The 25,883-nt window shown below is 37.5% G+C and overlaps 1 protein-coding gene across 2 annotated transcripts; it reads right to left on the reverse strand.

Annotated features, from left to right (window-relative positions):
* Positions 1–4,876: 4,876 nt before the first annotated feature.
* Positions 4,877–20,267, reverse strand: LOC307059723 (beta-defensin 110; the record flags this gene model as incomplete). Of its 2 annotated transcripts, none has more annotated exons than XM_079713894.1 (2): positions 4,877–5,010; positions 20,213–20,267. In XM_079713894.1, the coding sequence occupies 2 exons, from the start codon at positions 20,265–20,267 to the stop codon at positions 4,877–4,879; spliced, it is 189 nt and encodes a 62-aa protein (XP_079570020.1). The 2 variants fall into 2 exon arrangements, with proteins under 2 accessions (XP_079570020.1, XP_079570019.1); XM_079713893.1 differs by lacking the exon at positions 4,877–5,010 and adding an exon at positions 8,749–8,897.
* Between the last annotated feature and the right edge of the window lie 5,616 nt (positions 20,268–25,883).

Consider the following 25,883-nt stretch of genomic DNA (forward strand, 5'->3'; position numbering starts at 1 on the left):
TAGCAATTGTAGTGTCTATCATTTATCTACCCAGAAAATTTTAGAAAATGGCACTTCTGAGAAAGTGAATGTCAGAATCCTAATCTTAAGGGATCAGAGACCAATTCATAAAGAGTTGTTACCCATTCTCTCCCTTTTCTTGGTTATGGAAGATGATTAAGGGGAACTAATGATCTGTTTTCCTAACCATAAACAGGTAATTATGACTTACCATTCTAAATATGGCTTGTATCAAGGATAATGGTGAGAGAAGTGTCCTGAAAAGTATAGAGATTGTACATATAAATATTCCTTACAACTCCACTTTCTATTTTTATTTTTTATATTTAGGCAAAGGCTTGGTTCTTACTCTATGGCCAGTAAGTAGTAGTGAGTATTCATTGAATATTTACTAAATATTGGTTACTACCTGAACACTTTATATTTATTATCTCAATTAAACATAACAGCAAGCTTATGAAGTAGATACTACTGTCAAACATTATGCCATGTTTTACTGTCATCATTTCACACAGAGGTAAATGAGGATTAGAGGCATTCATTTAATAACTTGTTCAAAGTCACTCTACTAGTAATTATCATTGCTGACATTACACCCCAAAGTGGTCTGGTTCTTTTTTTTTTTTTTTGGCCCTGCTGCATGGCTGGTGGGATCTTAGTTCCCTGACCAGGGATTGAACCCAGGCCCTCTGCAGAGAAAGCACCGAGTCCTAACCGAAAGCAGTCTGATTCTTGAACCCATGTTTTTATCCACTACACTAGAATCAAGGAATTTGTGAATGAACAAATTTCTGAAAGGCAATCATGAGCTCTTCTAATTGCTCTCTGTTTATAATACAGCACTAAAGCTGTTTAAGCTTTAGTAAATGATAGATGGCTGACTCTAAAAGAAAAAGGTGAATTCATATTCAGAAATAGCAGAAGGATTATGTGAATCAATGGTTCTCTGAACTTCATAATTTTTAGAATCAAATGGGATGATTTAAAAAATACATTCTCCTGGGAACCACCCGTGAATTGTCTCATTCTGTGATTCATGGGTATGGTTCAGAAAATTGCACTTTTAACTAAATACCCATAAATCTTCCAGACGCTTATCCAGGTCTGATACAACTGATTTAGTCATTCTCTCTGTTTTTGTCAGGCGTGAACTCATCTACACCATTTCTTCCATTCATATGATGAGTCTCATCACTTCTTTTGGTCTGATTAAGTGATGCCTGAAATGTGGATGAAGCACATTTTTCTCCCCACCGAGTCCAGGAGAACATCAGTACCCCCTGGATGTGTATACTCAAGCCCTCTATTAAGGCAGTGTATGGAATAGTGTGCACAGACTGAATGAGTTTGAATGCCACTTTACTACTTTCTGACTGTGTGAGCCTTGGGCAAAGAGTGTTTCCATTCCGGTCTCAGCTTTCCTAGGGGTGGTGGTAATAAAATTAGTCATCTTGAATAGATGATGTGAAGATTGAATGTTGCAAGATGAGTACTTAATCTGACCCAGCCAATGCTTTTTTCCCTGTTCTCTACATTTTACTGTGCTCTGGGATTCATAAGCCAGTGCTCTACTGGGAATTTCATCCTTTGATATTTCACATGCACCATGAGTTAGGAGACCACCTGTGGAGGAAAAAATATTTTACAAATATATATATATTTGTGTGCAAATATGTATGTGTATATGCAGACACACAGAGTGTACTTAGAGATGGAAAGAGAAAAGAGTAGGAATAAAACAACTAAAAAAATTAAATAATAAAATCTGAGAGTATTTATATTTCCCATAGTTCTTATAGAAATATATCCCTCAGGGGTGTCACAGGTGAAGCCCAATTTTTCCCCACTTCACCACTATGCAAAGACCTTACTGCAAAGTCCCTATTTTGTTAAAAAAAATAACAAAAATCATAATACATCTGATGTTTTCTAATTGAAGATAAGTAAGAATTTATTTTAGGAAATGAAACCAAACTAAAGAATGTAGATAACTGTCAAGTGCATGCTTCTGTCCCTTTGAAAGTTGTCTTCAGACTCTCAGAAATGAAGAAACAAGATTTATAAAGTATTTCCAAAGTTCATTTAATGCACTTTCCTACTTCTGAGCAGTCATACCCTTGACAGATTACCTCCATCTGGGACCCCTTGATCAGGCTGACTGATTTTAGGATATAGAAAGAGCCAATTCTTTGACATTAGAAAGACCTGGAGTTGAATGTTAGGCTTGCTTTTACTAAGTGATCTTTTGGAGGTTCAATTTCCTTATCTTTAAAATGGTGATTTTAATATCAAAACTTATTGAGTTGTACTGCATATTAAATGAGACAATGCATGAATCTAACAAGGAAAGCACTCATTAATAACTTAAAAAATGACTGAGTTCTTACTATGCGTTGGTGCCACTCAAGACTCTAGGATTGAGCAGTAGGCAAGAAGAGCATGGTGACAGCCACGCTTGGAGTTTAATTTTCAGATATGAATCGCTCTTCATAAAATTCCCTAGAGTGTTAGGAAAGAGAGTGGTTACCAAGAAAGACATTGTATTAAATGGTCCAAAGATGACTTCCACCATCCTGAGAAAGAGGTGGCCAACAAAGGGTGTCTCATGCAGAGGGCAAAAGTTAAATATTCCAGAGAGCATAATGTGTGTGAGGAGAAAAGAGCAGGTGAGACACTGACACTTACTGAGAAATGGACAAGTCGGGGGCGGAGGTCAGGGAGCAGCAGGGGCTCCGTCTCTACTGGGCTTTTCAGCTCATGGGGAAGTGGTGGATCTTATGACATGTTTGATGGAAGGTGGCTAAGTGTTTACGAATTCACTCTAGTTCCCACTCTGTTTGGAAGGGAGTATGAGCAGAGTCAGGGAGGGAGGTGATTCTGGAGATTACTGCAGTGGTCTATGAGGGAAAAGGTGGTAGCTCAGATAAAGTGTCTCTCTGAGCTGCTTATTCATTGTTCCCCTTGCTTTTGACTCTCCCTATCATTTCATTCAGTTCTCCTCCCTTTGAATCTGCTGAAACTCCTACCTCTCAGGTCCAGCCACAAATAAGGAGAGCCTGTCCTTGACAATCTGACCATTGTCAGAACATTGATCATTGATATGTATCTGTCCTCTCCTCCCTGCTTCCGGCCTTGGATTAGATTTTGTACTTTTTTAAGGAACAATCCAATAATATGACACACTGAGCCATGTGGGAGTTTATGGCAGGGGGCTTCCTTTTATCTCACAATACATGTGTACTATAGGGGACATTCATATCCTCCAACAATGTCTAACACACAGACAAAACCAGAAACTCCCACAGGGGAAAGTTCAGGGTAGCTGAGAGATGAGGATAATTGCTTTAGAGGGGAAAGAAGGGGAGAAGAAAAGAGGGAAAGGGGAGGGAAAGAGGAAGATAGAGATTGATTAGTAGCTGGATGCAGCTCTGATGTGTTGCTCAGACAGTGTTTCTTGAGCTCTAAATTGCATGTGAAGCCCCTGGGTTCTTGTTAAAATTCAGATTCTGGCTCAGTAGTTATGGGGCAGGGCAGAGATGCTCCATTGCTCACAAGCTGTCCTGTGGTATAAATGCTCTTGTTCTGTAGAGCACACTTTGAGTATTGATGCCCTAGAGCACATCAGCTAAGCACGCGCTCACCCTGCCAGAGTTTATGTTCTTAGCTACAAGTTTAGCTATGTCCTGCTGAATTAATCCTGGATTCTTTATCAGCACCATTTGACTAGCTCTATATTTACTTGGATCATACGTAGTAATCTGAACAGAACTTCAAGAATGCACTTCAATAGGTTTCAAGAAAAAAATCCAAAAAATATGTTACTTCTTTTGAAGAAAGATGTGCTAAAAAGGAGGAAAACTTACAAATAACAAAGTCCTGTTGCTGGTGAGGTTTCTTAAAGCAAGAAATAGGACATTATATAGGTGAAGCTCACTAGAGTTTGTGATGAGGGACCTATCTGTATTTATAGCTTATCTGTGTTGTTCATAGTTTAATTCTAAATCTTAGAAGATCATTGAATCTGTGGCTTATTAAACAGGACTATTGCTGAAGAACTTCACCAACATACCACAAAAAAATAAAAGAAAACCTGCATGCTGTCATCCAAGGCTTAGCAGTTTTCAAGGATGTTAATTTTGTTAATGATTCCTGGGTAGTGGATTTGAGTTTTTGATCTCTGAACCTTTGATCTCTGAATCAAGAGATTCAGTTTTCATTTAGAAAACTTTATTACCCTTGTTTTTAAACTAACTCCCCGGCTTCCATAGTTATCTGTGGAAACATAATAAAAACTATGTGGGTGAAAGTTCTTGAACAATTTGTCTCTGAGCCACATTCTACTTTCAGACTTGCAACCTACAGGTCTCTCTTGTTCCCTGCAGGGTCCTGCTGTGGGTTCTGTGTTCTGCTTGATGGCTAATATGTTCTCCTTTGAAGTGGCTAGTCCAGAAATTCATTACTTGCCTTGATTAAATGGAATCATAAGATGTATCGACATCCATATAAACCATATAACTTAAATATTTCAGGTAGAGTAGCCTAAACAATTTTAAGCACACAGGTGTATCTGACATTAATAATCTGTTGTTAAACTAAATGTCACTCCTCATTCCTGGTCCCCAATAGGACAACTTCTGAAAATGCAAAAGCCACTCTTTTAATGTGTTCATCCATCGGAAATACAAAGAAAGTGCAAAGAATAGACAGATTAGAGACTGTAAATTATTTTTATTTATGTAAACAGTGATATTTAAGATTTAAAATTATATATTTCCATTAAACACTGCAAACATTTTCTTTTTACCTACTCTTGAGTCAATAAGAGGTATCTCTTTTAAAGACTTTGATGTTCAATTGTACTTCTGGTTTCCAGAGTTTATATGCAGCACCGAATTCTCCATTTAATGCAGTATCCGTAATCATACTCAATGTCATCACAAAATGTTTTACATATTCCTTTCACTTCTTGGCATCTCTCAAATCTATACTTTGGTTCAAGTTCACTTCTGGCTGCAATCAAGAAAGACATCTAAAGTCAGCAATCTAATTTTTTTACTAAAGGGAAAAAACAACCTGTTCTAGTCATGAGATCATTTGTGTAGGAGATGGAGTGTTTGAGATGTCAGGTTGTTTTATAGGACAATTTACCAGTTGTTTCAAAAGGTGACAAAGATACAAACATTTCACTTGCACAAAAAGTGTACATCCTTATCTTACAGCTCACATCAGTATTAAATTTCAGGTGGCTTCTAGGGGCTCTTACTCCCCTATCTTTTTTTCTTACTTTATTTTTTTATTTCATGTTTTCTCAATTTTTTAAACCGATTCTTATTTCCTCCTCACAGTATCATTTGTTCAATACTTTCTTCTCCATTCCAGATCTTACTCTTAATTGAAATTTTTTTCATTATACTAGAGCAAATGGATATGTTCCTTTCAACAGTCTACATAACATAATTTAGTACTTAATTATATGTATTTTTTAAACATTTGTTTATCCTTGCAGCCAAAATATTAACCCTTATGTGATAGTTATGGTTTCTTCTGATTCTTTGTTATCTCCTACCCAGTATATCCCCGATAAGTGGAACACAGTAGGCATGAAAATACTTATTCATAGAATAATTTATTAAAAACTAAGCTACCTTAGATATGCACATAGAAACAGTTTTTTTTTGGTTGTTGTTGTTGTTGTTGTTGTTGCAGTTGCAGTACGCGGGCCTCTCACCACTGTGGCCTCTCCCGTTGCGGAGCACAGGCTCTGGACGTGCAGGCTCAGCGGCCATGGTTTACGGGCCCAGCCGCCCCGCGGCATGTGGGATCTTCCCGGACCGGGGCACGAACCCGTGTCCCCTGCATCGGCAGGCGGACTCTCAACCACTGCGCCAGCAGGGAAGCCCAACATAATGTTTTTAATTGATTCAGGTGTATATTGAGCTACTAAATAACAACAAAAATATGTGATACCTCGTGGTGTCTATTTCATCAAGGTCTCTGCTAATCAAAACTTACAGAAAACTAAAAGTAAAGGGAAATACATAATGTCATCAAAATTCAGATTCTGGGCCAAAGGAGGGGAAAATGCAAAACCTTCAGCTTTTTAGAGCAAACTGGTTTAACTTAAGATTATCTAACTGTTTGGTCAATAAATGCAATGAAAATTACAGTGTATGAGCAAGAAAGTTGCCAGAAATCTTTGCATTTATAAGTATTTTTCCCTTTTCTTTGTTAATAAATTCTGAGGGCAATATGAATAATCAGTGACACCTCTTTCTTTTTAAGAAAGCTGGCTGCAGAACTTCATTAAAGGGGCTTCTAGAATTTTCAGTTGATATCACAACTAAAAGATTTCCGCAGGGAAGAATATTAATTTCATACTTGATGTTCAAGGGTTTGCATTCTTTAAGACTGTCACATTTGTCCCTTGTGCTGAAGGCAGAAGCTGGTAGCTTGAATATACACTGGACTACACAAGGAGAGACCAGATCAAAAATTTAGATGGTTTCGGTTTTCTCTGTCAAGTACTGAAATATGGGGGGGGTCTACCAGTACAGACTAGTTCACATGAAGAAGAATCTCGAGTGTCTTCCAAGAAACCTCTGCCCAGCTACCACTTCTGGGTGATCACTGAAACATTCAATTCTTACGTGCTCCATACTGCTAGTATATTAGGCTTCTCAATTTTACTTTACAGGCTTTGATGTAATTCTAATTCTGGCTCAGTATCTGGTCAGGTAGGACAAATATCAACAATAATCAAACTTGCCTCTGGAGCATTTATTTTACTAATCTCCTTCTCAATGTGGCTGATATATTTATTGTTCAAAAGTTAGGCTAATCTTTTTCTGGGACCACCAATATATCATCATCTCTAGCTCATTTATAATAACATTTGAAAAATTCAAATAGATATTTGTTCTCATAAAGCACAGAAAATTTACTGATTATCTGAAAACATTGCTGATTTTGTTTCCATTTTTATTTTTAAATTTCTGTGAGAAAGAGTGCTTAATTATAAACCAGTGGCTCTAAACCAGGAGTGATTTTGCCCCCTAAAGGGCATATTTAGCAACGTAGGTAGATATTTTTGGTTGTCACAATTAGGGGAAAGAGTGCTATCAATATCTGGTGGGTAAAGGCTAGGGATGTGGAGAAATGTCTTGTTGCTAAAGATACAATGCACAGGACAGCTGCCACAGTAAAGAATTGTTGGACTAAAATATCAATAATGCTAAGGTTGAGAAACTTTTTAAATGAATACTGTAAAAATACTTTTGAAGATATTTACACTGCAAAGCAACACATTGGACAAAGTCTATTTTAAGTTATTAAAATGTGAAATACAATGCATGTAAGCCTCCAATGTATGCCTAGCAAATAATTGTTTCATAATGGGAACTCATGTTTATTAAAATAAAACTAAAAATTAAACAGTCCCTCGTGGTAGAAGTATATCTAGAAACTTTATCTAAATAGGGGAAAATTATTTCCCCATGCACTTCACTGTAATAGATAATGCTTAGTATGAACACAGACCCTTAGATCTCATATTTGCATTTAGAATATGGGATGAGACACCATAATACAAATATCAAGAGAGCACCTGGGGCCTGGAAATACTTGTATCCTTCTGAGTCCAAGTCTGGCCCACAGGTATCCACTCAATAGATGTCCTTTTTCTTTACTTAAATGACCAAAGGATTATTTAATTTTATTTTGGGAGGAAGGGAAATTTCTAACTGTTTTATTACTCTGTTGTGGTATTGATGATTTTTTTCCTAAAGCATTCTGAATTGATACAAATTACTAAACGGCATGTCTAAACTCATAAAAGAAGCAGAATTTGCATTTTTTGAGTAGATAATGTATGATACGGTTGTACTGTTGAGAGGATTGTGGGGAAAACTACTGTAGACCTTCAGAGACGGCAGTGAGAGGAAGTGGGGCAGAGTGGAGCTGAAGGGGGAAGATCCCCTCCTCCCTTCTGCTCTGTGTATCTCCTTAGACAGGGTCACCTCTCAGGGCGGAGGAGCTGAGTTCAGCTATTAGTCATAGTTTCTGACTTCCTTGGTCAAAATATTTAATTACATGTTGTCTCTTCTCCTTTATGAAATTATTTTCTTCCCTTTTCACTCCCTCTTCAATTTCCTGATGCAGATTTTTCTCCGCTACATAAACAATATGGCTAGAAAATGGAGCTGATGGTGATTTTCCGCTGCTCTTCTGTTCTTACACTCTGTCATTCTCTCACTCCAGCTCTGTCTCGCTCAAGAGAAGGAGCTGCACTCTCAATGTCTTGCCTCACACATTCTGTGGATTTATATTTTTTTCATGGGATAATCTACAAGCAGCATTTAATAATAATGTAACAGCACATCTCGATCGGAGGCTTGTATCTCAGAAATAAGATGGGTCAATACCTCTGATCTATGGTTTCTCCCAACATTGCTGATGTCAACTAGCACAGGGCCCACAGAAATGTGAACAGTTCTTGAAGAACTTCCATAAAATAAAGCGTGCTTATTTCTGGTACCCCGAGATCAAGAGAAAATGCAATGTAAAGGCACCAGATAACGTGTGTGACATAGAACCACTTCTGAATGGTTCACTCTTAAATTTTATTTAATTCTTTATGTATGACTGTGATACGCAGGCCTGGAAGGATGTGCTGAAGGATGTGAAGGAAGACTTAGTAACACTGGTCCTTTCTTCTCGGAGCATGTGTCTCTTTCCTTTCTTCTGTCATCTTTACTTCTGCAAGCAGCAATGAGTTCCAGGTCTTATGCAGTAAGCAATCCTAACTTCAGTGTGACGGCACTCAGGTTGACATCGACCATTACCCCTTCTGCACTCTCTCCTCAAATCCAAGCTGCCATAGTGAGGATATCTTTTTCTGGCTGTAAGAAGGAAACAGTGACTGAAATTAGCAATATAGCTATGACACACTCATATTTTAAAAGGAGAAAATCCGATAAGCAAAAGAGTATAGAGTAAGGCAAAAGAAAAAGCCCCCTTCTAATTTATGACTGTGAAACTCTTACTGAGGGAAGTTTAAGTGAATGTTCTGTCCTTTGTTGATGCAAGGTAAATCCTGGAAATTAGAGAGTGTCTTGGACTTCATTTAGGTGTGCCAGCTTGCTTTTTTACAAATGACTGGATAGCAACAGAAGGATAGTTCCAAGTCAACAATAAAAGTCCACATAATTTATTGTCTGCTCTCACACACATTATTTAGGCTGAATGTTGTGCTTTATGAGTTCTCCTTCAAGAGATTTCTACTGCAGCTTGATTTTACTTTTCTTTAATGTCAGGAGCGGCAGTGTTCGACAATTGGTCTGAATTCCTACAGCTCCATTGTATATCTTGAGATTTACTTCCCCCCAAAGAAATGAACTTAGAGATATATTTGATGTCACCATTGATTTTTTTAAAAAAAAGGGGAATGACTAGAAGATGGGTCCATTTTTGCCCATTAAATGATTTCTGAAATTACCAGTGCTCCAAGTTCTGTGTTTTATCTTGTAGTTTGGAGGTTGACTGTCACTAGAAGCTGATTATTTAGGACATTGGGGGATACTCGGGGAATTGGGAGATATTGGACTATAAGATCCATTCTTGCACTGTTGTTGGGAATGTAAATTGATACAGCCACTATGGAGAACAGTATGGAGGTTCCTTCAAAAACTAAAAATAGAATTACCACGTGAACCAGCAATCCCACTACTGGGCATATACCCTGAGAAAACCATAATTCAAAAAGACACATGCACCCCAATGTTCATTGCAGCACTATTCACAGTAGCCAGGGCATGGAAACAACCTAAATGCCCATCGACAGAGGAATGGATAAAGAAGATGTGGTACATATATACAATGGAATATTACTCAGCCATAAAAAGGAATGAAATTGGGTCATTTGTAGAGATGTGGATGGACCTAGAGACTGTCATACAGAGTGAAGTCAGAAAGAGAAAAACAAATATCGTATATCAACGCATATATGTGGAATCTGAAAAAATTGGTATAGATGATCTTATTTACAAAGCAGAAATAGAGATAACAGTTGTAGAGAACAAACGTATGGATACCAAGGGGGAAGGGGGGTGGTGGGATGAATTGGGAGACTGGGATTGACATATCTACACTATTGATACTATGTATAAAACAGATAACTAATGAGAACTTACTGTATAGCACAGGGAACTCTACCCAGTGCTCTATGGTGACCTAAATGGGAAGGAAATCCAAAAAAGAGGGAGTATACGTATACGTATAGCTGATTCACTTTGCTGTACAGTATAAACTAACAACATTGTAAAGCAACTATACTCCAATAAAAATTTTTTTAAAAATGAAAATAGGGCTTCCCTGGTGGCGCAGTGGTTGGGGGTCCGCCTGCCGATGCAGGGGACACGGGTTCGTGCCCCGGTCCGGGAAGATCCTACATGCCGCGGAGCGGCTGGGCCCGTGAGCCATGGCCGCTGGGCCTGCGCATCCGGAGCCTGTGCTCCGCAGCGGGAGAGGCCACAGCAGTGAGAGGCCCGCGTACCGCAAAAAAAAAAAAAAAAAAAAAAAAAATGAAAATAAAAGATCCATTCTAAACCAATCTATTTTAATTTCATATTTCACCTTATGCACTGATGTATGTACTTTGAGAAGCCCTTTATTTTGGAGTCTTTTAAAACATAAACACCACTTTTGATAAGGATCCACCTTACAATATGACGAGGATAAGGAGAAGTGGTGTAGGAGAATTCTAAGTTTTGTGGATAGCTGGCCAAAGGTCAGACTCAAATAGTTTTTATATATTCATGGTATGAAAGCAAATAAATCTTGCCACTAGTTTCTGTCATTAAGGTTTGGTATCCAATAGTTCCTTTAAAGGCCGGGCCTTTCTGCCTAGATATTCTGTCTACATTTCAACCAGTTGGTGGTGAGTAGTGATACTTATTAGTGGATCCCTAGACTCGGAACTACTTTATCCATATTGTTGGTATAAATAGCTGGCATAAAACCTAGCTCTTCTATTAAAATCAGCTGTTTTCTCACTATAAGTGAAGCAATGCAGAATATGACACAATTTACAGCCAAAATAATAGTTACTCAGCACAGTTTAAATGCTAACTTCTTAATATCATTATTTATTCTACAGTTTCTGGGGAGTTACTATGATCAAGCCCATAAATGATTTGCCAGTGATAGAAACCTGAATTATACTCATTTTGACAAGAGTTCTGTCACATTCAACACTATTGTCCAATATTTCACCCTAAACTGACCTCACCCCTTTCTTATTCCTTGTCTTATTTCACTTTTCTAAAAGTGACATTAGTGTCTTCTTTATCCTCATTCTGACCTCTAAATATGAGTATTCCTGAAGCTTGTGTCTTTGGATCACTAATACTCATCTTTGCAAGCATCCATCCAGTCATTCAACTGTTAAGTTCACTTCTTGTCAAACTCTTGACAGTCCCAAGGGCAGTGTTTCTCATCCTAAGTGCTATGGACTTTTTGGACAGTTCTTTGCTGTGAGATGCGATCCTATTCAGTGAAGTGTATTTAGCAGCATCCCTGGCCTCTACCCATTAGATGCCAGTAGTACCAGTTGTGGCAACCTAAAAGGTCTCCAGACACTGTCTAATGTCTCCTAAATGTCTAAAGTTGCCCCTCACTGAAAACCACTGTTCTAGCAATGCTGTGATAAGCCAAACATATATATTCTCTGTCCTCAGATACACTGCTCAAATACTATCTTTTCTCTGAAATCTCTGTTGATCATTTTCAAGAAAGTCATCTCTCCATTGCTCTCACAAAGCACTTCATAGCATCATTCATACGGCATCTATAACATTTTCACATGTTAAGGAATTTATTTAAACAATACATAAAACTCTACTTAATATATAAGCTAAAAATGGGCATGGCATCTCTTAAAATATCTCTTCAACCTGTAATTTGTTTTTGATTTCACTGACTTGCTATTTTATTCTGTAGAAGAGCGGTCCCCAACCTTTTTGGCACCAGGGACTGGTTTCGTGGAAGACAATTTTTCCACGGACCGTTGGGGTGAGGTGGGGAGAGATGGGGTTGGGGGGATAGTTCAGTGGTAATGTGAGTGATGGGAAGCAATGGGGAGCAGCAGATGAACCTTCGATCGCTCACCCACTGCTCACCTCCTGCTGTGTGGTGTTCTGTGGCCTGGGGGTTGGGAACCCCTGTGGTAGACTATTGTTAACCTTCTTGGAAATGGGAAAAAATCATGATTACCCTTTCAGTACAAAACTATACCGTCCTACATCCAAAGTACATGGCAGACTTGAAAAGTGATTGTTAGCAATAACAGAGTTTTGAATTTGACAGAACAAAACAATAGGTGTGAGTGAAACAGTGCTTCATTTCTAGACATTTGGTGCCTTTACAACTTCTAGAAAATGAAGAAGAAAGTAAATGACTTCAGTGGAAATTTTCATGCATAGAAAATGTAAGGACTTTTGTCTAAACACTTTTTCATCTGTAACTGTCTGAGTGGAAAATGAGTTTTTGTACCTCAATTTTGAGTAAGAACTTTTACCATCTGAAGGTGAGATACAAAAAACAACTGAGAAACTCTAAGAGTCATATATGAGATTCAATTTTATCGTTTAGTTCTACCACCATATGTTGGTGAATTACAAGGTGAAAGACAACATTCTTATTGCTTTATTATTGTCTCAAAGTGTCTATATTTCACTACACCTTTTCTAATTTTGTGAGGAAAATATGTATGTTGAATATTTCTTTACTTTTACATATATATTTGTATCACTAATGGTAGGAATTCCCTAAAAGTTTGGTACATGTGTGATTAACAAGAACAATGGCCTCACTTTGAAAATATAAGAAAAAATATACAAAAAGTTAATAACACTGATGTTGTAATCTATGTCACTGTATTCCCCCAAGTAGCTCATAATTTCTAATTCTACAGAACACATCATTTTAAAATTTGTTGATAAATGTGTGAATAACATTAGTCATTAATAAGGGCACTTGATGTAGCTGTTATAAGGAAAAAATAAGCTAATAAAACATAAAAACCCTTGGCATAGTGATCTATTAATTTTAGCTATTGTTAAGATTACAAGAAATTTTAAAAGATTTATCATAATGTTAAAAGCAATATGAATCTGTGTAGAATTTCCTTTTGGCCCTTTCTAGGTCTGGAAAAAAATACAGAGAGCCTTTTCTAACAATTTTTTTTTTTTAACTAAACACCATTTTCAGTATTCTTTATTTTGTCCAGTATATTCAAGTTAATGCTATTTCTTTCAGCCTGAAGGGACATCTTGTAGGTTTTTTCTTTTCTTTCTTTCTTTCTTTCTTTCTTTCCTTATTTATAATTAGTTTCTGCTTTATAACAAAGTGAATCAGTCATACATATACATTTGTTCCCACATCGCTTCCCTCTTGCGTCTCCCTCCCTCCCACCCTCCCTATCCCACCCCTCCAGGCGGTCACCAAGCACCGAGCTGATCTCCCTGTGCTATGCGGCTGCTTCCCACTATCTATCTACCTTACTTTTTTTTTTTTTTTTTTTTTTTTTTTTTCGGTACGCGGGCCTCTCACTGCCGTGGTCTCTCCCGTTGCGGAGCACAGGCTCCGGATGCGCAGGCTCAGCGGCCATGGCTCACGGGCCCAGCCGCTCCGCGGCATATGGGATCCTCCCAGACCGGGGCACGAACCCGTATCCCCTGCATCGGCAGGCGGACTCTCAACCACTGCGCCACCAGGGAGGCCCTCTACCTTACTTTTGGTAGTGTATATATGTCCATGCCTCTCTCTCGCTTTGTCACAGCGTACCCTTCCCCTCCCCATATCCTCAAGTCCATTCTCAAGTAGGTCTGTGTCTTTATTCCTGTTTTACCCCTAGGTTCTTCATGACATTTTTTTTTCTTAAATTCCATATATATGTGTTAGCATACGGTATTTGTCTTTCTCTTTCTGACTTACTTCACTCTGTATGACAGACTCTAGGTCTATCCACCTCATTACAGATAGCTCAGTTTCGTTTCTTTTTATGGCTAATATTCCATTGTATATATGTGCCACATCTTCTTTATCCATTCATCTGATGATGGACACTTAGGCTGTTTCCATCTCCGGGCTATTGTGAATAGAGCTGCAATGAACATTTTGGTACATGACTCTTTTTGAATTATGGTTTTCTCAGGGTATATGCCCAGTAGTGGGATTGCTGGGTCATATGGTAGTTCTATTTTTAGTTTTTTAAGGAACCTCCATACTGTTCTGCATAGTGGCTGTACCAATTCACATTCCCACCAGCAGTGCAAGAGTGTTCCCTTTTCTTCACACCCTCTCCAGCATTTATTGTTTCTAGATTTTTTGATGATGGCCATTCTGACTGGTGTGAGATGATATCTCATTGTAGTTTTGATTTGCATTTCTCTAATGAGTAATGATGTTGAGCATTCTTTCATGTGTTTGTTGGCAGTCTGTATATCTTCTTTGGAGAAATGTCTATTTAGGTCTTCTGCCCATTTTTGGATTGGATTTTTTGTTTTTTTTGCTATTGAGCTGCATGAGCTGCTTATAAATTTTGGAGATTAATCCTTTGTCAGTTGCTTCATTTGCAAATATTTTCTCCCATTCTGAGGGTTGTCTTTTGGTCTTGTTTATGGTTTCCTTTGCTGTGCAAAAGCTTTGAAGTTTCATTAGGTCCCATTTGTTTATCTTTGTTTTTATTTCCATTTCTCTAGGAGGTGGGTCCAAAAGGATCTTGCTGTGATTTATGTCATAGAGTGTTCTGCCTATGTTTTCCTCTAAGAGTTTGATAGTTTCTGGCCTTACGTTTAGGTCTTTATTCCATTTTGAGCTTATTTTTGTGTATGGTGTTAGGGAATGATCTAATCTCATACTTTTACATGTCCCTGTCCAGTTTTCCCAGCACCACTTATTGAAGAGGCTGTCCTTTCTCCACTGTACATTCCTGCCTCCTTTATCAAAGATAAGGTGACCATATGTGCGTGGGTTTATCTCTGGGCTTTCTATCCTGTTCCATTGATCTATCTGTTTTTGTGCCAGTACAACACTGTCTTGATTACTGTAGCTTTGTAGTATAGTCTGAAGTCAGGGAGCCTGATTCCTCCAGCTCCGTTTTTCGCTCTCAAGATTGCTTTGGCTATTCGGGGTCTTTTGTTTTTCCAAACAAATTTTGAAATTTTTTGTTCTAGTTCTGTGAAAAATGCCAGTGGTAGTTTGATAGGGATTGCATTGAATCTGTAGATTGCTTTAGGTAGTAGAGTCATTTTCACAATGTTGATTCTTCCAATCCAAGAACATGGTATATCTCCCCATCTACCCGTATCATCTTTAATTTCTTTCATCAGTGTCTTATAATTTTCTGCATACAGGTCTTTTGTCTCCTTAGGTAGGTTTATTCCTAGGTATTTTATTCTTTTTGTTGCAATGGTAAATGGGAGTGTTTTCTTGATTTCACTTTCAGATTTTTCATCATTAGTGTACAGGAATGCCAGAGATTTCTGTGCACTAATTTTGTATCCTGCTACTTTACCAAATTCATTGATTAGCTCTAGTAGTTTTCTGGTAGCATCTTTAGGATTCTCTATGTATAGTATCATGTCATCTGCAAACAGTGACAGCTTTACTTCTTCTTTTCCAATTTGGATTCCTTTTATTTCCTTTTCTTCTCTGATTGCTGTGGCTAAAACTTCCAAAACTATGTTGAATAAGAGTGGTGAGAGTGGGCAGCCTTGTCTTGTTCCTGATCTTAGTGGAAATGGTTTCAGTTTTTCACCATTGAGGACAATGTTGGCTGTGGGTTTGTCATATATGGCCTTTATTATGTTGAGGAAAGTTCCCTCTGTGCCTACTTTCTACAGGGTTTTTATCATAAATGGGTGTTGAATTTTGTCGAAAGCTTTCTCTGCATCTATTGAGATGATCATATGGTTTTTCTTCTTCAAATTGTTAATATGGTGTATCACATTGATTGATTTGCATATATTGAAGAATCCTTGCATTCCTGGAATAAACCCCACTTGATCATGGTGTATGATGCTTTTAATGTGCTGTTGGATTCTGTTTGCTAGTATTTTGTTGAGGATTTTTGCATCTATGTTCATCAGTGATATTGGCCTGTAGTTTTCTTTCTTTGTGACATCCTTGTCTGGTTTTGGTATCAAGGTGTTGGTGGCCTCGTAGAATGAGTTTGGGAGTGCTCCTCCCTCTGCTATATTTTGGAAGAGTTTGAGAAGGATAGGTGTTAGCTCTTCTCTAAATGTTTGATAGAATTTGCCTGTGAAGCCATCTGGTCCTGGGCTTTTGTTTGATGGAAGATTTTTAATCACAGTTTCAATTTCAGTGCTTGTGATTGGTCTATTCATATTTTCTATTTCTTCCTGAGTCAGTCTTGGCAGGTTGTGCATTTCTAAGAATTTGTCCATTTCTTCCAGGTTGTCCATTTTATTGGCATAGAGTTGCTTGTAGTAATCTCTCATGATCTTTTGTATTTCTACAGTGTCAGTTGTTACTTCTCCTTTTTCATTTCTAATTCTATTGATTTGAGCCTTCTCCCTTTTTTTCTTGATGAGTCTGGCTAATGGTTTATCAATTTTGTTTATCTTCTCAAAGAACCAGCTTTTAGTTTTATTGATCTTTGCTATTGTTTCCTTCATTTCTTTTTCATTTATTTCTGATCTGAGCTTTATGATTTCTTTCCTTCTGCTAACTTTGGGGGGGTTTTGTTCCTCTTTCTCTAATTGCTTTAGGTGCAGGGTCAGGTTGTTTACTCGAGATGTTTCCTGTTTCTTAAGTTGGGATTGTATTGCTATAAACTTCCCCCTTAGAACTGCTTTTGCTGCGTCCCATAGGTTTTGGGTCGTCGTGTCTGCATTGTCATTTGTTTCTAGGTATTTTTTTTATTTCCTCTTTGATTTCTTCATTGATCACTTCGTTATTAAGTAGTGTATTGTTTAGCCTCCATGTGTTTGTATTTTTTACAGATCTTTTCCTGTAATTGATATCTAGTCTCATAGTATTGTGGTCAGAAAAGATACTTGATACAATTTCAATTTTCTTAAATTTACCAAGGCTTGATTTGTGACCCAAGATATGATCTATCCTGGAGAATGTTCCATGAGCACTTGAGAAAAACGTGTATTCTGTTGTTTTTGGATGGAATGTCCTATAAATATCAATTAAGTCCATCTTGTTTAATGTATCATTTAAAGCTTGTGTTTCCTTATTTATTTTCATTTTGGATGATCTGTCCATTGGTGAAAGTGGGGTGTTAAAGTCCCCTACTATGAGTGTGTTACAGTCAATTTCCCCTTTTATGGCTGTTAGTATTTGCCTTATGTATTGAGGTGCTCCTATGTAGGGTGCAGAAATATTTACAATTGTTATATCTTCTTCTTGGATCGATCCCTTGATCATTATGTAGTGTCCTTCTTTGTCTCTTCTAATAGTCTTTATTTTAAAGTCTATTTTGTCTGATATAAGAATTGCTACTCCAGCTTTCTTTTGATTTCCATTTGCATGGAATATCTTTTTCCATCCCCTTAATTTCAATCTGTATGTGTCTCTAGGTCTGAAGTGGGTCTCTTGTAGACAGCATATATATGGGTCTTGTTTTTGTATCCATTCAGCCACTCTGTGTCTTTTGGTGGGAGCATTTAGTCCATTTACATTTAAGGTAATTATTGATATGTATGTTCCTATTCCCATTTCCTTAATTGTTTTGGGTTCGTTATTGTAGGTCTTTTCCTTCTGTTGTGTTTCTTGCCTAGAGAAGTTCCTTTAGCATTTGTTGTAAAGCTGGTTTGGTGGTGCTGAACTCTCTCAGCTTTTGCTTGTCTGTAAAGGTTTTAATTTCTCCATCAAATCTGAATGAGATCCTTGCTGGGTAGAGTAATCTTGGTTGCAGGTTTTTCTCCTTCATCACTTTAATTATGTCCTGCCACTCCCTTCTAGCTTGTAGAGTTTCTGCTGAGAGATCAGCTGTTAACCTGATGGGGATTCCCTTGTGTGTTATTTGTTGTTTTTCTTTTGCTGCTTTTATTATGATTTCTTTGTGTTTAATTTTTGACAGTTTGATTAATATGTGTCTTGGTGTATTTCTCCTTGGATTTATTCTGTATGGGACTCTCCGTGCCTCCTGGACTTGATTAACTATTTCCTTTCCCATATTAGGGAAGTTTTCAACTATAATCTCTTCAAATATTTTCTCAGTCCCTTTCTTTTTCTCTTCTTCTTCTGGAACCCCTATAATTCGAATGTTGGTGTGTTTAATGTTGTCCCAGAGGTCTCTGAGACTGTCCTCTGTTCTTTTCATTCTTTTTTCTTTATTCTGCTCTGCAGCAGTTATTTCCACTATTTTATCTTCCACCTCACTTATCCGTTCTTCTGCCTCAGTTATTCTGCTATTGATCCCATCTAGAGTATTTTTCATTTCATCTATTGTGTTTATAATCGATGCTTGATTCATCTTTAGTTCTTCTAGGTCCTTGTTAACTGTTTCTTGCATTTTGTCTATTCTATTTACAAGATTTTGGATCTTGGAAATAGAATCTTGGATCATCTTTACTATCATTATTCTGAATTCTTTTTCAGGTAGACTGCCTATTACCTCTTCATTTGTTAGGTCTGATAGGTTTTTATCTTGCTCCTTCACCTGCTGTGTGTTTTTCTGTCTTCTCATTTTGCTTATCTTACTGTGTTTGGGGTCTCCTTTTTGCAGGCTGCAGATTCGTAGTTCCTGTTGTTTTTGGTGTCTGTCCCCAGTGGCTAAGGTTGTTTCAGTAGGTTGTGTAGACTTCCTGGTGGGGGGGACTAGTGCCTGTGTTCTGGTGGTTGAGGCTAGATCTTGTCTTTCTGGTGGACAGGTCCACGTCTGGTGGTGTGTTTTGGGGTGCCTGTGGCCTTATTATGTTTTTAGGCAGCCTCTCTGCTAATGAGTGGGGTTGTGTTCCTGTCTTCCTAGTTGCTTGGCATAGGGTGACCAGCACTGTAGCTTGCTGGTCATTGACTGAAGCTGGGTGTTGGTGTTGAGATGGAGATCTCTGGGAGATTTTCGCTGCTTGATATTATGTGGAGCTGGGAGGTCTCTTGTGGACCCGTGTCCTGAAGTTGGCAGAGAGCCTTTCCTAACAATTTTTGAATGGAGGTAGAGAAAGTTTTCTTAGTTAAATTAATAATTAATTGTATTACTTTGTTACTTCATTGATGTTTGGCCCCTATATAGAAGTTTCTCCATTTACAACCTTTTAATGATAATTTATCAGTTTATTATGTGAAAAATTTTAGGTTGTCATGATAGACTTTATAATATTCACAGTGAAAGAATAAGTTAATTCATTCTCCTAGGCCTCTATTATGATTTTCATCTGTCCTAAAAATGTCAGCCAGGTGCTACAAAGGAGTATTTTCCTAGAGTTAGTGAACTGAATCTAATTTCAGTGCCAATATTATAAATTGGGCAGACTTGAGCTCAGCCTTTCACTTTAAACTAAACTCTTTAAGGAGAAGGGAGTAAACTCAATGAGTTCTCCATCTCCAAAACTTATTATTTTGTATGTGATCTTAAGACAGGCCAAGAAGGGACATGATTTACCTATAGTACCAAGGACAGAATATTAAGAAAGTCTTCCTAGACTGGAAGTAGTGTAGTGGCATAGGTTAATAAGAAGGAAAAGGTAAATAGGTCTTTCTCTTATACTGAACCATCTACCACTTACCAGTTGGTTATACTTAAAGAATACTTTTTTCCATCAAGAATCAATTCTAACTAATTGTTACCAGATGAAGGTGATGAGACTAATGAATTGATCCTTCAGGTGTTTTACACTTTTTTATTTTGAAATCATTTTAGATTTATGGAAGAGTTGCAAAGATAATAGAGACCAAGTTCCCCTTATGGTAACGCCTCATTTACCTATGGTACATTTGTCAAAAATAAAAAATTAATATTGCTATAATACCATTAACTAAACTGCAGACTTTATTCACATTTCACCAGTTTTCCCACTATTGTCTTTTTTTATTTTTCTGTTCCAGGGTTCAATCCAGAGTAGCACGTTGCATTTAACATAAAAACCTTTTGATCTCTATGTTATTACCATATTTTTAACAAGGAAAAACTGATGCCTCCTCAAATTCATTAGCACAAGTATGCCTGTTCACATTTCCATGTTACCTGGTAAAATTGTGACCCAAAAGAGTAGAATAAAGAAAAAGAGATGAATCTTCATGGTAGAGAGTTTCCTGGGGGAAAAAAGTGCCAACAGATCTTCTTTTTTAAGTCAGGTGTTTTCAAATAAGGAAACAGAGAAACCTTTTATTTATAGATTCTCCTGGGAAGTGGTTTTAACTACTGAGGCTTATCAATAGCAAGAACATTTGTACGCTTGGTTGAATAGTGCTATGTTCAAAGAACAGGGTCACAAAAATTATTATTAAATTTTTTTCATAAAAGTAAAACCTACTTGTGTTACCTTAAATAGACTCTCATGAAAATACAATCTTTAAGGAACTTCAAAGGGATATGTGTTTAGATTGCTAAAACATCAGGATGAAAATGTTACAGTAATACAAATCCTCTATTATATGTTACATATAATGCTAAATATTCTAATGCTCTTAGAATAAGGATAATAGAGAACAATGATTATCTTTAAATTATTGGCAGTATTAAATTATTGGATGTCTGAATCATAGGATTTTACAGCTATAATTTTCCATTGATATCTTTTCTGTTTACAGGCGAAATCAATGAGAACTAGGGGTGGGGGGTTGAATGATTTATTTCAATTCAAATAATGTGTAATTAAATTAACATGATCATTCTGGAGTCACTAATGAGTATGGGAAATTACACAGTAGGTTTTAAGTATGACATGAATTTCTTATAATAAATCATCTGACTTCACAATTCTAGGTTCAATAATTTTAATTCTGTTTATGGAACTGGAGGTGATTTCTGATCCAGTTTTCATACTACCCAAGACTATTTTTTCAGATACGTGAGGAAGAGCTGGAACTATTACACAGCACCCAGAATAATTAATTGATTATCTCCTACCACAGAGTCAAGACAGTTTCTAGGATAATCGTTCTTAAACTTTAGCTACATCACAGTTCCACAGAGGGCTCATTAAAAACAGATTGCAAGACCCCACCTCAGCATTCCTGATTTAGTAGGTCTAGAATGGAGTCTGACAAATGCATTTCTAACAAGATCCTGGTATGCTAATACTGCTAAAAGGCTCCACATATTAGTCTAGGAAACCTGGTCCATTCACTCTATAAAACATCAGAAAAATAAATCAGAGAGTCATAGAATCTGTGCCATAGTTTAGTAAAGAAGGTGAAGCTGCTTAGAGATTGAAATCAGATCCTCTCATGTTACAGGTGAGAAAATCATAGATTCATAGAATACTTCCCCTCCCACATACCTCACCACCACATTAACAGGGCCCTGTATCATAATAGGTGATTACAGATAAAAGAAGGGCAAGGCTTAGAATATTTAAGAATGAGTCTCTAGGGAAGTCCAAAGACAACAGGAGAGACCAAATGTGAAAAATTCAATCAGAAACACTTTCAAAGGGCCTGATGTATTTTCCAAAATAACTCTCAAGTTATTTAAACTTTTCTCACCTTTGCCCTGTCATTCTGCTGTTAGTGAGGGTTAAGATGAATAAAGTAATATGAGATGTGAAAAACATACAAGATTCCATTGATGAATTATAGGCAGTGGGGAAAGATATCGTGGGTCAAGTGTCCATATCCTACCTACTCCCCAAACAGGTCAAGGAAACCCTAAACACTCTCTGAAAACAACAGTACACTAAATTAGGTGACAAAATGTGCCACTTCATATTTGCCTTTTTGTAGCAGCCAACAGCCTCTGTTATTCCTGTAAAATGGCTCTGTTTCCAAATAACAGTGTCTGGTTTAACTTGAGGTCAGAGGGAGTAAAGATCAAAAAAGTGGGACAGATCTTGAAAGTGGGACAGATCTTGATGGGACAACAGACTAATGAAAAAGAAAAATTCCAGGATGAATGGAGTCTTTGAAAGATGGAACCTCAGTTATACTGCTCCTGACTGTTTATAGAAGTTTATAGAAGGGTAAAAAGCAGAGTATGCATAATTGGGACATCTAGAGATGGCACATAAGGGCATTCTGCTTCTTGCAGAAGGGTTGGTGTGCAGAATAGTAGTCAGATTTGTTCTATGCAGTTTCATTGAGCAAGGACACAACTTAGAATGCAAAGGTTTTTACCTATATTATCTTCTAGAAGCTTTAGGGTTTTAGCTTTTTATATTTAGAGTTTTGGCATGTTATGAGTTAATTTTTATTTGTGGAGTGAGGTGTGGAATAGCGTGGAGAAACTGAACCCAGCAAAAAGACCAATGTGGGGCAACAAGTACAAAATACAACTTTAAAAAAAATAAAATTTCTACCACGAAACACCTAATAGAATGGCCAAAATTCAGATCACTGACAACTGCTGGGAGGATGTGGAGCTACAGGAACTCCTGTTCATTGCTGGGAACACAAAATGGTATGGCCACTTTGGAAGACAAATTGGTGGTTTCTTATAAGACTAAACATACTCTTACCATACCGTCTAGCAGACATGCTCCTTGATATTTACTCAAAGAAGCAGAAAATTTATGTCTACACCAAAACCTGCACACAAATGTCTATGGTAGCTTATTCATAACTGCCAACACCTGGAAGCAACCAAGATGACCTTCAGTAGGTAAATGGATAAATAATCTCTGATATATTCAGATAATGGAACCATATTCAGTGCTTAAAACTAAATTAGCAATCAAGCCATGAAAAGATATGGGGGAATTTTAAATGCACATTACTAAGTGAAAGAAGCCTGTCTGAAAATGTTATGCATTCAATCATGCCAACTGTATGACATTCTGGGAAAAGGAAAACTATGGAAACTAAAAATATGAATGGTTGGGGTTAAGGGGGAGGGAGGGATGAGTAGGCATAGCACAGAGGATCTTTTTTTCTTTTCATAAATTTATTTATTTGGCTGTGTTGGGTGTTCGTTGCTGTGCGTGGGCTTTCTCTAGTTGCGGCGAGTGGGGGTACTCTTCGTTGCTGTGTGCAGGCTTCTCATTGCAGTGGCTTCTGTTTGTTTCGGAGCACGAGCTCTAGGCGTGCAGACTTCAGTAGTTGTGGCTCGCGGGCTCAGTAATTGTGACGCACAGGCATAGTTGCTCCGCGGCATGTGGAATCTTCCTGGACCAGGGCTCGAACCCGTGTCCCCTGCACTGGCAGGCGGATTCTTAACCACTGCGCCACCAGGGAAGCCCAGCACAGAAGATTTTTGGTGCAGTGAAACTACTCTGTATGATACTATAATGGTGGATGCCATTATAGTTTTATCAAAACCCATAGAATGTAAAACCCCAAGAGTGAACCCTAATGTAAACTATGGACTTAGGGTGATAATGATGTGTCAATGTAGCTTCCTCAGTTGTAACAAATAAATAAGTTGACAATGGGGGAGGCTATGCATGTGTGGGAGCAGCGGGTAGAGGGGGAATCTCTGTACCTTCCTCTCAATTTTGCTGTGAAGTTAAAACTGCCCTAAAAAGCAAGTCTATTAAAAAATAAAGTAAATTTTAAAAAAGAATTTTCTTCTCTAATGGAGAAAAGTGCATTTACTTAGCAGTTTAAAGAAAATGCATGGATATATAAAATCCAAATGCACACAGATTTTTTTTAAAAAATCAGTAATAGAAAGTGAATAGCAACAGCAATTTAGACATAGAGCTTTAAAGATTTAAGTAAACTGAAGAACCTCTATTATTAAAGACATTTCTGCAAAAAGAAGACAAGTAGCTTTATGATGATAAGCATAGACTACAAAGGGAAGAACTTTTCAACAAATTGCATTTTTCTCTATAGTCTTGCAATTAGTAATCTCATAAAAGATTTAGTACTAGTTGTAGCACAAAGAATTTTAGTAAATTCTGAGAATTTGCATTTCCATATCAATCAGGAGCGTGAAAAATCATGAATATAACTTGCTTTGTATAATTGTTCATATAATGGCATGAATGGCTAGTAAATGATTTTAACAGTGACACTGAGGGAGGTGGCTGAGTAGGAATTCCAAGATTTTCAGGCCACTAAGCAAAGGGTGGATCCAAACCTTTTTCATATGGATTGTGCTAAATAAATAAGTGAAGTTTACCATTATCATTTGTGCTTGAATATTCTGATTCTTGTAAAGCCAGGCCTGTCCACCTAGGTATTTTGCCACCATTTCTAATAGCTAAGAGACAGTTATTAATGACTCCTAGATAACCTCAAACCTAAAGCTATCAATAGGCATGGAGACTTGAGATAAGTCCTGCGTCTATTGTTAATATTGGCTTTTTGTTCACTAAAACTCAAATGATGCAAACATACCAGAATGTAAAGAAATAGAAGCATAGAAGAGCAAACTGTTTCCCTGCAAATTGTTATTTGAACTCTTAAGTATTATTATTTATCCTATAATTCTCAGAACATCATACAATCAGACACACTTGGAATCTTTTCAAAATGAGAAACTTAAGCTATGCTCACTTTATCAAATAAGGCCTCATCTTCTGGCAAGTCTTACTATTTGATACTATTGTCCAAAAAGTCCTCCTGGAAATGATCGTGTCCTTCGTATGAATCCGTGTCTGTCCCTGCTTTACTTCTCTGAAAATTCCTTACCTTGTACCTTTTCCTTTTCCTGCTCCATAAATCGGGAATTCCATCTTTTCTTCTAGCCATCTATCCATCTTGCCATCCAGTTAATATTTATTGAGCACTTACTATATACCACATACTCTGCTGGGCCCTAGAGAGACCAGGGAACAAAACAGATGCTTTCTGCCTTCATGGAACTTGTTCAATACCAAATCTCATCCATCCTATGTAATACTTTCCTTGAATACTTTTATAAAAACTGATTACCTCCTCCTTTGACAGCCATAGTATTTTAATTAATATTAATTAATTAATATTTTTTTGGCTTACAAACAACAGAAATTTATTTCTCACAGTTCTGGAGTCTGGGAGGTCCAAGATCAAGATGCTGGCAGATCTGGTGTCTGATGAGGGCCTGCTTTCTGGTTCATAGAAAGCTATTTGCTCCCTGTGTCTTCGCATGGCAGAAGAAGGCAAGGGAGATCTCTGGGGCCTGTTTTATAAGGGCTCTATTCCCATTCATGAAGGCTTTATCTTCTTGACCTAATCGCCTCCTCTTGACCTATTCATCTCCCAAAGGCCCCACTTCAAAATGTCATCACGTTGTGGGATTAGATTTCCTATATGAATTGGGGGATGGGTCACAAACATTCAATCTATAGCAGGTACCGGTGAAGTAGAAGGTGTGGGTGTTCAGAAGGAATATACCCTCATCCACTCATTTTTAATTTGTATACAGAGTGTCCCCCAGGAATTATACATTAGCTCCAGGTTGTCATGTCAGAGTTGATTCAGATACTCTTCCTGGCTGATATAAAACGACCATCCTTCTTCCTATTTCCATCAGAGTACTTTAAGGATTTGAAATCATTTCCAGTAACGTTCTTAGAATACAAGCCACCCTAATATGTATTTTCCTAGAAGGCTGCTCACCCTATACTTCTCAGTATAGCTACAGTAGATCCAGATGTCTTTGCCTCTCTCTCTCTATTTTTTTTTATTGAGATATAATTGACATATAACATTACAGTAATTTCAGGTGTACAACATAATGATTTGATATTTGTATACATTGCAAAATGATCACCACAATAAGTCTAGTTAACATCTATCACCTGCAGCTGCCAGATCAACCTGGAGTTCTG

The sequence above is a fragment of the Hyperoodon ampullatus genome (assembly GCF_949752795.1).
Source record: "Hyperoodon ampullatus genome assembly, chromosome: 10".
Lineage (NCBI taxonomy): Eukaryota > Metazoa > Chordata > Mammalia > Artiodactyla > Ziphiidae > Hyperoodon > Hyperoodon ampullatus.